Source organism: Liolophura sinensis, chromosome 10 (assembly GCF_032854445.1).
Source record: "Liolophura sinensis isolate JHLJ2023 chromosome 10, CUHK_Ljap_v2, whole genome shotgun sequence".
Taxonomy (NCBI): Eukaryota; Metazoa; Mollusca; class Polyplacophora; order Chitonida; family Chitonidae; genus Liolophura; species Liolophura sinensis.
The window spans coordinates 6,591,905-6,604,125 of NC_088304.1; the positions used below are offsets into that span (position 1 = coordinate 6,591,905).

Below are 12,221 nucleotides of genomic sequence, written 5' to 3' on the forward strand. Positions count from 1 at the left end.
GAGTCCATGCCACCAAAGTGCGGCCATTGAAGTATCATGCGGAAGACACCTGACATGGCACTCCACCCACTCACATTATACTGACACCAGGCCACTAACCTCTTAGTGCTTACCGCCAAACTAGGCTGCAACAAGTACGATTTTTGATGGCTCCACCACGGTTTGTTCCCAGGTCTTCTAACTAATAGGTCACCAAACTGAATTCAGTCGCAAGGTGGAATAATATCCTTGTGGCTTCTATGCGCGTAAGCTTCTGCGAAAGTTTGACATTCAAAATTTTCTTTTTTTCCCGTCACGCTTGGAAGTTTATTGTAAATTTAAAAAATAAAGGCAATGCACAGTATTGTACCGGTAGGGTGAAGACTGGTTGTTTGAAAAGAATTTTTGTGTTAATAATCCGTTTACTGCACACCGGAAATGTTTTACGCACGTTTTACCAATCAGATGGCTCGCTATAGCTTAGTTATTTAAGGACTAACTAATTTTTTTTTTTATTCATTGGAATATGTAATGTAACCAACGGTGAGGAGGGAACCATGTTGACCTTGTTGCAGCTGTGCGTGAATTGAAATAAAGCCAGTTGACGAACCCACACTCTGCAGAGCAGCAGGGGCGTGTCAACGTAGTTCATAGAAATGCAGGGTATTTTTGGTAATTTTGTGATGGTTGTAATAAAGTCATCATCACTACACTGTGTTATTCCGGCAGTTCATATCAACTGTCGTCTTGGAGTCCGGATCACGTCATGGGTCGATGTCCATGTGGTGATCCGGGCACCGAGCGCGAGACCTGATACGAACTCCCAGAACAACACAGTCTTGTGATATTCTATAGGCCAATATAGCGGGCCGCAGTGACGACGCCACGACGCTATGTGTTTGTAGCAGGCGGAATTGACGGCGTCACGGTGCTCTGTGTTTGCAGCGGGCAGCAATGACGACGTCATGACGCTATGTGCCTGTAGCAGGCCACAGTGACGTCACGACGCTATGTGTCTGTAGCACGCGCGGTGATGACGTCACGATGCTGTGTGTCCGCAGAACGCTGTTGTTGCGCCATGACACTCTCTACCTGGAGCAGGTCGCAGTGACGATCTCTCATGCCGCAGTGACCTGTGCACCCAGTAGTGATGTCATGACGCCCTAATGACGCTGTGTGTCTGTGTCACGCGCAGTGACGACGTCACGACACGACCGTAGTGACGATGTTACGATCCTGTGTGTATGTAGCAGGCCGCAGTGATGACGTCACGGCGCTGTGCGTCTGTAGCAGGCTGCAGTGACGAGGTTACGTCCCTGCGTGTCTGTAGTAGGCCACATTGACGACGTCACGACGCTGTGTGCTTGTAGTATGCCGGCCCACTCAGCACATTGTCTTACCTGAAACATTATACTGAGAACACTGTATACCTGTGGCTTTTACGGTCGTGCATATAATTAAATAGTCCATGTGTATCAAATTTTTAATACCTTAAAAATCAGATTTTGACCACCTTCTTTAAATATGCCTTCGTTTTGTGAAAAGCTTAATATTGCAAATGTAAAGAATGTTTAGACTACTTACTGATGTTAAAAGATGAAAGTGGGGGCTTAAGCCATGTTCACCGTGTCTTTGCATCGCTTGTAACTTCTCACTATGTCATATCTTGAAATGTGTCGGGTTACATCATATCTTTGATAATTAAAGCGGATATTTTGTTTTATTCTTTTTAAGACATTTGGCAATAAAATGGTAAGATACTCTCGCACTTTTTTTTTGTAAAGCTCTCTTCATTTCTTCCTTTTACTAATCTAAGAATTCCACAAAGTAATGTTGATCTGATGTTTAAGATGTTTACATTTCTTCCCTTTGTTGACGAAAATGCACAAATTAGTATATTATCGTGACAATGTTTATTTCTCCCGTTTCGAATAAGAAAGATCAACAACTTGATGCGACCTTAAAACAAAAACAATCATTGAAAGAAACCAATCAAGTCATTTACTGTACGAAAGTTGATTCCAGTTTATCAAAAAGAGACGAAGAAATTGACACGCGCTTGACTTTCTTGGTGCTTACTCAACCTCATACATAGAGGGTCTCCGTGGCCGAGGGGATCAGCGTGACAGCGTAGCGCAATGACCCAGTGATCCACGAATACGGTAATTGTCTGCAGCAACCTGCGGATATTCGTAGGTTTCTCCCGCTTTCCTCCCATCATAATGCTGACACCCTTAGTTTAACTGAAATATTCTTTAGTGCGGCGTATAACACCAATCCAATAAATCAATCAATCAACATCATATATAGGAACATTCCCAAAGAAATACTGTGAGAATCACTCAAATCTCGTTAAATTTAATTTAAATCAGTAAATTAAAATAAAAAATAAATTTAAATAACAGGTTAAATGAAACACCAGATGAATACAACAAATTGTTTTTAACAGAGGAGTGCGTAAAGAAAATTGGAACCAAAACAGGATGCTGAAAAGCGACTTGTGATATCGGCAAATCTGTTGGTTACTAAGACAAATGTAATGCCAGTGGTTTATTTTCTTGATCTCTTGGTAGAAGAGCAAATATTCTGGTAATTATCTTCATACATGCCGACTTAAAAACTACTCACACAATTTTACGTTTAGACGCGAACTCCATTCCCCACCTGGATTTGTCCTTGTCCTTACACCTACAAACGTGTCTGACTTTATAATATGTGCAATATTTGTAAGAAAATCGTGATTCATCAATCAAGTTAGTAAATAAATAAATGAATACATAAACTGTACTACACTGGCTTGGGTATAATACACTAACGTTTATATTCGATGTTATACATGTCATCAACAACGGCAAAAATGTCAAACACAAAAATGACGATGACGAATATATATCTCAGCAAAGGCAATGTGGCATGACAAAACTCTTCAAAACAATTCTTAACACTTATAATGCACATAATTTGATAGTAAATCGCAAAGAACATACACTTATATGTCAATCACCAGAAAGTATGGATATACCAATGACCTGATGGTTCATGGTAGCACATTTCCTTGCAGTTGGCAATAGTGATAAAGGTCTCCTGTCTGTAGCCTCTCACAACGAGTCCTCTTCAGCTTGTTCAAAACAATGTCATTGTGAAATGAGTTCACGTTTCCCTCAAGTTACATCTCAAGTCGTTCAGCCAATCAGATAAAGCGTTCTTGCTTTTACAAGCCCAGGTTGTTACGTAAGATTTGTTTTAATTTGATGATCCTTTCCTTTGTCGTCCAGTCCCTCTTTTCCGTCCAGCCAATAGGTTGTGAGCATTCCTTTCCCCTGTTACAAAAAGAAAATATTGTAAAGGATGCGTAAGCTACTATAAAAATGAACACCGGGTTTCTTAACACCTGCTTTCCCGCTGGGGAATCTGTATTGGGAAATTTTTTAGAGAAATTACGACAACGCAAAACCCTATACAGGTAAAAGTCGACAAGGAAACCTCTTTATTTTCTACATCATCAAAAGTCTCAAAAGAGTGTATACTGATTTTTAGAAGTTTTGTGGCACTCCTCTACTCCCAACGATTCCGTGATGCAAAGCCATGAAAACCCCACAGCGATGGTCACGTGATTCATCACGATCGTCATTATCAACTTACCTTGATCGCTATTTGACCTCTCTTTGTCATTTGATAATCTTTGAACTTTGACAAAGCATTGTAGGTTTGCTCACTAATGTGGATCTTTAAAGCTGCAACACAAACATCGAGACAACCGCCTTAAATTTTGTTACAATATGAGAGGGGTATGCTGTGAGTTAAAATATATGCTGAATAAATTGGATGCAGAAAGGGAGCTAACTCATGGCATCACTTCGGATTTTATATTCTAATTTTCAGAATTACTTGAAGTAACTATTTTGACTTGGAACGCTCTTAGATCCCGGTGTACAAATTTTGCTAGGTTCTAAAGATGCCAAACCACATGACCATTTTCTGCTGTAGCCGTAGTTGGAAGCGTTTCAAAAAGAGTGTCTAGTTAAAACTACTTCCCTCCGACAAGTCAATGAACCGCCCCACGTGTGAGACAAATTTTCGTCTAACACATTGCAAATAACAGCACTGAATTTTTCTTTTACTCAGTTCTACTAAAACCATGATGCTATGGGCGTACAAGTTGCTACTATTTAAGCATTTACACGAACAAGACCATTTTTTAACTATCACACTGTCGGCGTTGCACTGGTTTTACTCCCTACGCTGTTGTCCTTACCCATAGAACAGGACTCAAAGGAAACTAAAATATTTCCTGTCTGGATGTGTGAATGAATCATCACATCCTCTTGTGTGCAAATGATCAAAATGGCAAATGACAAAGCTGTTAAGCATGCTCAAGTAAGTAAATGAGTGACACTGGATTTATAAGTGAAAAAAGGTAGCTAGATATTTTCATCACATCAACTGGCCAGTACACTCGTGAAGAGTGAGTGAGTGAGTGCTTGGGGTTTAACGTCGTACTCAACAATTTTTCAGTCATATGACGACGAAGGAATCATTAGGGTGCATGTACGTGTAATATGCCTCCTTGTCGCAGGACGGATTTCCACCGCTCTTTTATTTAGTGCTGCATCACTGAGACGACTTACCGAAGGCAAGTAAGCCGACCCGCCCGAGCCATTATACTGATACGGGTCAACCAGTCGTTGCACTATCCCCTTCATGCTGAACGCCAAGCGAGGAAGTTACAACTTCCTCTTTTAAAGTCTTAGGTGTGACTCGACCAAGGATTGATCCTGGATCTACCGGTCCCGAAGCGGACTACACTCGTGAAAACAACCATCCCTTAATAAGGGATTTCGAGTTGTAACGCTTTTATCGCTAAAAGTCAAAAAGAAGTCTTACTTTATCATGTGACTTGTCACTACTTTTAATTACGTATCCATCCAACGTCGCCGTATCGCCGCCCATTTGACGATATGTTCAGCCTGACGTAACAAGTAACTTGACGCTACAATATGCTCCGCCCACCGATATTAATGAGGTCTCAAAAGGGGCGGTCCTAGTTGTCGTCTGATAAATAAGTCATAGAATGATCACGAGATCACTACAGATTACATTACGCCCCTCGAAGACTATAAGCTGTTATGGTCATATGATGGTTTTATAATTATTACATATACTATGCCACTGGCGTCTGGAAAAAGTTTCATATGAGTTATTTTTGAGTAAACAAACGATGGCGAAAACTGAGTAGCTGAATGTTTGTGAACTGAGTAAGTCCCTGAAGGAAAAGGGTATAATTAAAGACGAACGTGCATAGAGAGTCAAACCACAGCAACAACGAGAGTGTGATACAGCAGGACTTTTTTAACTTTGACGACAAAAGAGTTCCATCCCAAAACTCCTCTATTGAAGAGGCGGGCTAGTGAAGCCGCTACCCCGGCTACAGCCTTAAGTCAGGACTGACAGGTATATTGTGAAGGGCGGTCACTGCCACCAGACTCATCCATTCATCATGCAAGCCAACGTCATATAAACTAAACAATTTGCCGATGCCTTCAATTCATCACTCACCAAGACCGTTGGATTCCATCCTGGAAGCCGTGTTGACGGTGTCGCCGAACAGACAGTACCGAGGCATGGCCAGTCCTACCACACCTGTAACAACACATGCCCAGGTGTCATGTATGACGACTAATAGGTATAAGGTACATCAGCCATAAAGCCCAATAAACTTAAGGTACATCAGCCACAAAGCCCAATAAGCATAAGGTACACCATAAACCCCAGTAAGCATAAGGTACACCATAAAGCCCAATAAGCATAAGGTACACCATAAAGCCCAATAAACTTAAGGTACATCAGCCACAAAGCCCAATAAGCATAAGGTACACCATAAACCCCAGTAAGCATAAGGTACACCATAAAGCCCAATAAGCATAAGGTACACCATAAAGCCAATAAGCATAAGGTACACCATAAACCCCAGCAAGCATAAGGTACATTAACCATAAAGCCCAGTAAGCATTATGTACATGTACCATAAAGCCCAGCAAGCATAAGGTACATTATCCATAAAGCTCAGTAAGCATAATGTACATTAACCATAAAGCTCAGTAAGCATAAGGTACATGAATCATAAAGCCCAGTAACCTTAAGGTACACTAGCCATAAAGCCCAGTAAGTACAATGTACATTAGCCATAAAGCCCAGTAAGTACAATGTACATTAGCCATAAAGCCCAGTAAGTATAATGTACATTAACTATAAAGCCCAGTAAGCATAATGTACATTAACCATAAAGCCCAGTAAGCATAAGGTACATTAGTCATAACTCTTTAAGCATAAACCGGAAACACTTGTATGTTAGACAAAAGATCACTGTACATAACATAAATAAATTTATTTTTTTATTTATTTTATTTGATGGATGTTTTACACGGTATTCAAAAATATTTCACTTATACGACGGCGGCCAGCATTATAGTGGGAGGAAACCGGACAAAACCCGGGGAAGACTTACAGCCATTCGCAGTTTGCTGCATACCTTCCCACGTATGGCCGGAGAGGATGCCAGCAGGAGCTGGATTTGAACTAACACCGTCCACATTTGGTGAGAGGCTCCTAGCTCATTCCGCAGCGCATGCATGCTTATCCTCTCTGCGAAGGAGACCCCCAACAGGGGTGATAAAAAAAAACGTAGTGATATACCTACTGTCTGGTTTGATTTAACGGCGTAAAAACAAGAACAATATAAAATAAAATACTGAAACAGCACCTTGTACCATCGTTTAAAGGATCACAGATTCTGTACATACCTGCACAGCAAGCACCGGTGTGGAAGCCAACACGGAGCTGTACGATTTCTCCCCGGCGATGGCGGATAACGAACGTCTGAGCCGATTCCAACACCCGAAGCGACATGTCGGCAACTTCCGCCACGTGTCGGGAGCCATTTTTCACCGGAATCCCACTGACGACCATGTACGAGTCTCCGATCGTCTCCACCTAGTAATGGTCGTTCACGTGATAAGTTATAACAGATCAAATAACAAAGAAAAAAATAGTGTAATATATCAAGGAAAGTTAAACGCTAAAATAAAAGCAAAAAATGACTCGCACAACGACAAAATGGTATAACTAAAAGGCATCTAGTTCCTGATCACTGGTAACACTTCACAAGTATCCACAGACCTTCAGTACAGAAGTCAATAAAAGGCATTTGTCTACCTGTTACCTTTGCAAGCTTTTAATGTCATTGTATGTTAAATGTGATGCAAACACACCAAATTTAGTAATTCTAGACCAGGGACGTCACTGCATCTCTTTTCACCTAATTCTAAGTCATGGTGCTAGCGGGCGTGTAATTTGCTACTATTTAAGCATTTACGTGAACAGTTAGAATTGAAAAAAGTCGACAGAAGGCGTGTTCCACCAGTTGCGTGTGACCATTTATCTTATTCCATAATGCATAAACATGTTGTCATACTATATTTCCTTTTTTAAAGACATGCAGCTCTTGGGATCAAAGTAAAGCCATCCTGCCGCAGTAGAGCAGATCTGTCCAGATCTCTGTTGTGTTTCTGGGCGTGAATCTCATGTCAGACAAAATCACATTTTAACGCGAAATTTGTGTGTTATCAGAGAGACAACCCGGCGAAAGTGTCATTATCAATATGGTTAGCCGGCTGTCGTCTCTACTATCCCTGACGTTTAACACTATAACATGAAGCGCGACAAACCGCTATCATTTTGAACAAAATTCTTGTTAAGAAAGGTGGCTTGCACGAAATGTTTCCCAACTTCTGAAAGCCTTCAGAAGTAATACTATCGCAACTAAACACACTGACCTTGTAGACGTCAAAGGTCGCTGAGAGGTTATCGAGCATTTCGTAGAGGTCATTCAAGAGGACCACCACTTCCATGGGCGAGCTCTCCGCCGCCATTTCCATGAATCCCACGATGTCGGAGAAGTAAACCGTGGCTTCCTCATACAATTTTGGCGACACATACTCTCCCTGTTTTAATTTGTCCGCTACAATTCTGTATAAAGAAGTAAGACCACAATCTTGTAAATTATTCACGTTTCTGATTTTGGCAGACGCGAACTTCAGTTTCTGAAAGATAACTGGTATTGTTTAGAGATTAGCAAAGGTATTATTTAAAGAGCAGTGATGTGACAGAATTCTGCTTTCTGCCATTAGATGTTTTACCTTGATTTTAAAGGATACAAAAAATGTTATACATGGTTTGTATTTCTTAATATGCTATATAGACAGTACCCTGACATATAGGTCAAAGGTATATGTTCTTGGGATGTAACAATGGCTATAGACTCCTTTATAGTTTTCTTAAGGCCCCAGGGGTCGGTTCGGAAAACAATTTGCCTACGTCAACGAATCATCCTGCCTGTCGACGTCGTAAACCTGTCAAACCCGCCCTGGAAGGAGGAAGAGCTCGTATGTGACACTAAACTGGGCCGTTCATCGTTGTCATTTCAAAAACTTCCGACCGTTGACGGAAAGTACGCATAAAATAGGGGGTAATTAAGGAAATGAAAATGAAAAAAAATTGGGTATAACTTTCATTTCTCTTCAAGTTGTATTTATTTATTTATTCATTTGACTGGTGTTTTACGCCGTACTCAAGAATATTTCACTTATACGACGGCGGCCAGCATTATAGTGAGAGGAAACCGAGCAGAGCCCGGTGGAAACCCGTGACCATCCGCAGGTTGCCGGAAGACCTAAGCTGAACTTGAACTCACAGCGACCACATTGGTGAGTGGCTCCCAGGTCATTACGCTGTGCTAGCGCACTAACCAACTGAGCCACGGAGGCATAATTCGATTTGAAGGCGAAAACATGTACATCCTATTAAGGAATCAAGCCATTCAAGCTTTTATAAAAAAGATTTTATTAAGATTATTATTATTATTCCACTGTGTTTTATCCTAGTTCTCCAGGTAAAATCATCACAGCCATGGTCTTAAGATTCGTCACATAATAATACGCAATTTAAACTAATGCAAGCAAAAATCATGGTCATAGTTCACATGACCTGGCGGCCATATTGCTTTCTTTACACTTGACTCATTTTCTTCACTTTTCGATTTTTATACAGATTAAGAGGCTGTAGCCATATTTATCAGGTGACGTGACCCATCCTTAGTTTTCTTCAATTTCCGCATTAAGTTAATAGCAAAATGAGCAAACTTTTATCCATATAGATTCATCTTTTGCGTTTAATCCAAATATGCCAGTATTTTTTACCGGAAGTTTTAAGTCTTTATCGGAAGTGGAAAAACCCGGCGAAAGTCGCCGATAAATTTTTATTTACTAATCTATGCGTGCAAACAGCATCCGTATACCAGCCATCAATCAGTATGGACATTCCCGGTCAAAAGTTGCAAGCCATTCCCAAAAAAACGTTTAACACAAACCGCCAAAGAACTAGAAAAGCACGAAATTAGGACGGAGCTATGCAAAGAGAAGCAGTCAACAGTTTCCAGCGGTGTTGGAAAGACGAAAGGTATGTTCAAGGCGCATGAGTGAAATCCGCATTCAAATCGGGAACAATGCTACATGTGGAATAGAAGTTGTCGATAATAAAATAAGTATCTCTGTTGCTTTTTGACTGCAGCTGTTATGTATATCCAACGTGGCAATCTAGTTCAGCACGATGACTCGCTCACAGAAGACCGTTTTATATGAAATTTGCCACGTCATCTTTAAAGAACTGTACATCCCATGAATGTAAAATTCACAGTTTTTAATCTACTTGCATATATCCGAAATTTTGAAGAAATCACATTTTGTCTCATGGTGTGGTGGGACTTGTACCAAACTGTAGCCGGTGCTCAGCACTTTGACAGGTATATCAAGGGATTTGAGCTACGATCGATCAACAGTCTTTGTTTTTACGGATTTTTGTACGATGCTTTGGCATGAAGGCTGACAGTCTATTCCTTTGCATCAGTGAAATGTAGTCATCTTTAAAACCTTGGCCCATTTCTTACAGAGAAGACCACACATTGCAATTACATGCATTTAGCAATATGCGACAGATCGGATAGTCGGAAAATCAATTTAACTGAAACAGAAATGACATCAACATCGGGAGAGACCTATATCCTTTGCACGTGACTCTAGCAACATAGCTGTAAAGTCAGTGGTTGTCTGAATTCAGGGAGACAGAATTGATCAAACCGTAGCAAGAGACATATAGTCCGGAAATGGCGACTTGAACCCCGGCATCAATATAAGGTACATTACTACATTTCTGACCTATGCATGTACCTGTTTAAGGATGGTAAACACTTTCTCTTCAAAATTTCAAGTCTGAAGGTATAAACTGTCCATTTTTGGCTAATAATTTCTAAAGGGTCTTGCATACGGTGTGTATATTTCTCGCCCTGAAGCATTTGTTTGATCCTGTGTAAAATAAGGCGATCTCATTCAATGTCACACGTTACTGATTCATAAACTAGAGTGTCTAAAGTACTACATCAAACATCTTCACACTAAGTTTCAGATATTCTGCACTTAGTATATCCTTCTTGGGGAAATATGGACAGAGCATGCAGGAGATCTGACGGCCTGTGTCACAGTTGTATCACGTTCAGCATAACCCAGGGCTCCATAAGCATGCATGCTAATTACTTTGTCATGTTGCTTTTATGTAAACTTGCAGTCGAAGCCCAAGAAAGATACTTATACTTATTTTAGGGCCTGGAAAGTATTTAGGGAAAAACAGTTTAAAATTTCAATTGGATATCATGCCTAGAATATTGATCTTCCCTCCAACATTAAAATCTGATGACTTTTTTCTCTTAAATATCCCAAACTTCATTTACCATTTATATAATTATTTCTTAAAAACTCCTTGAAGACCGGGACTTCGACTTTATTTTTGGAAATAGTTCTTGTAACTTGAATTTAAGACTAAGCAATATCGGACTTGACGCTTATATTATAGTTGCAGTCTTACCGTCCTCCCTCACCCAAGTAAATGTAAAAAGTAAAAAAAAAAAAGATGTTTAAAAATCTGACCGGTAACATGGATAAAACTACATCAGTAATATGCTCATCACCTTACGTTTACCCCTGTCACTGATACAACAAAAACCCGTGCTACTTACGAGGGAAGCATCTGGTATAACAGCGAGTCCGTTTTCGCTTTTTCTTCTCTCAGCGCCAAGGTTCTGTCACGTACAATGTCCTCCAGATTGCTGGAGTACGATTCCAGTTTTTGTATGATGCGGTCCATAATACTGATTCTTCTGTTAATGAAACGCATAAACAAATAAATAAAATAAAAAGAATAACATAATTCCAGGGGAGATGAAATATGGTGAAATATGTCCACTTAATTACCCAGCGACAAATATAATTATGAAAACATGTCAGATCAACAAGACTGATATCCAACACCGCATTAAGAGTCACAATAACACCACAATTTGCCTACATGTAACAGAAAACACCCAAAATCACGTCTACCAAAACCAGGCGTCATATGGAGAAGGCTTAATCTTAATCTTACTTGTGTCAGATGTAGTAGTCACGGCCTATAGTGACTTGTCGCTAACTCGATCTGAAGGAAAATCGACCCTCAGATTGTCTGCTGATTATCCAGTAAAGTCAGTAAAGGAAGACCAGGTGTTTCATCCATTCGTGTAGCGTGTGGTGAGCGACTAATGATTCTGATTTAGTAAAACTGAGGTAATAATGCAACAGGAGACAGTTTGGGGAGTGTACCTACTGCCCCTTCGACAGTGTGATAGATGGAAGGTGGGCATGGGTAAATGGTGAAATAGGGTCGTTTGTCAGTTTGCCTCAGTTAGGATTTCATTCTAAATGTTAAAAGTAAATGCAAAAATCTAAAAAAAACCCACTAAAATAAATTATTTGTCAGGCGAAAGACCAGAAAACACTGTCCAGGAAAATAGTTTCATTGTTTTTTTTAGAATTTTCCTAATCCGACTAAAATGCATTTAAAACATGATTCTATGGTCGTTTGGTGGGACTCACAGGGTGCATTGCAGTCACAGCAATATTCTTGGTTTGAAATAGTTCGTTTCAAGGTCCGTTTGTTGAATGCATTCATAGCTCTAAATACAGACGCATTTTGTATCGTAAATATAGCAATCTAAGCAATCATGAATGTAGCAATATTCTAAAAAAATAAATCAAGCTATTTTCCCGTACACTATTTAATGGTCTTTCATCTCACATTTACTTCATGCTAGTGTGTTCTTT

At 40.1% G+C, this 12,221-nt stretch overlaps 1 protein-coding gene across 1 annotated transcript in view; it reads right to left on the reverse strand.

The window, feature by feature from the left end:
• Positions 1 to 2,314: 2,314 nt before the first annotated feature.
• The window catches only part of LOC135476475 (atrial natriuretic peptide receptor 1-like), a 33,146-nt gene continuing 23,239 nt past the window's right edge, over positions 2,315 to 12,221 (reverse strand). Inside the window, exons 18-23 of the mRNA XM_064756504.1 lie at positions 11,102 to 11,242; positions 7,812 to 8,004; positions 6,780 to 6,969; positions 5,536 to 5,619; positions 3,622 to 3,713; positions 2,315 to 3,299 (exon numbers count right to left, since the gene is read on the reverse strand). Of these exons, the coding sequence (XP_064612574.1) occupies positions 3,207 to 3,299; positions 3,622 to 3,713; positions 5,536 to 5,619; positions 6,780 to 6,969; positions 7,812 to 8,004; positions 11,102 to 11,242 (793 nt within the window). The 3' untranslated portion in view covers positions 2,315 to 3,206. The remainder of the gene's footprint in view (positions 3,300 to 3,621; positions 3,714 to 5,535; positions 5,620 to 6,779; positions 6,970 to 7,811; positions 8,005 to 11,101; positions 11,243 to 12,221) is intronic.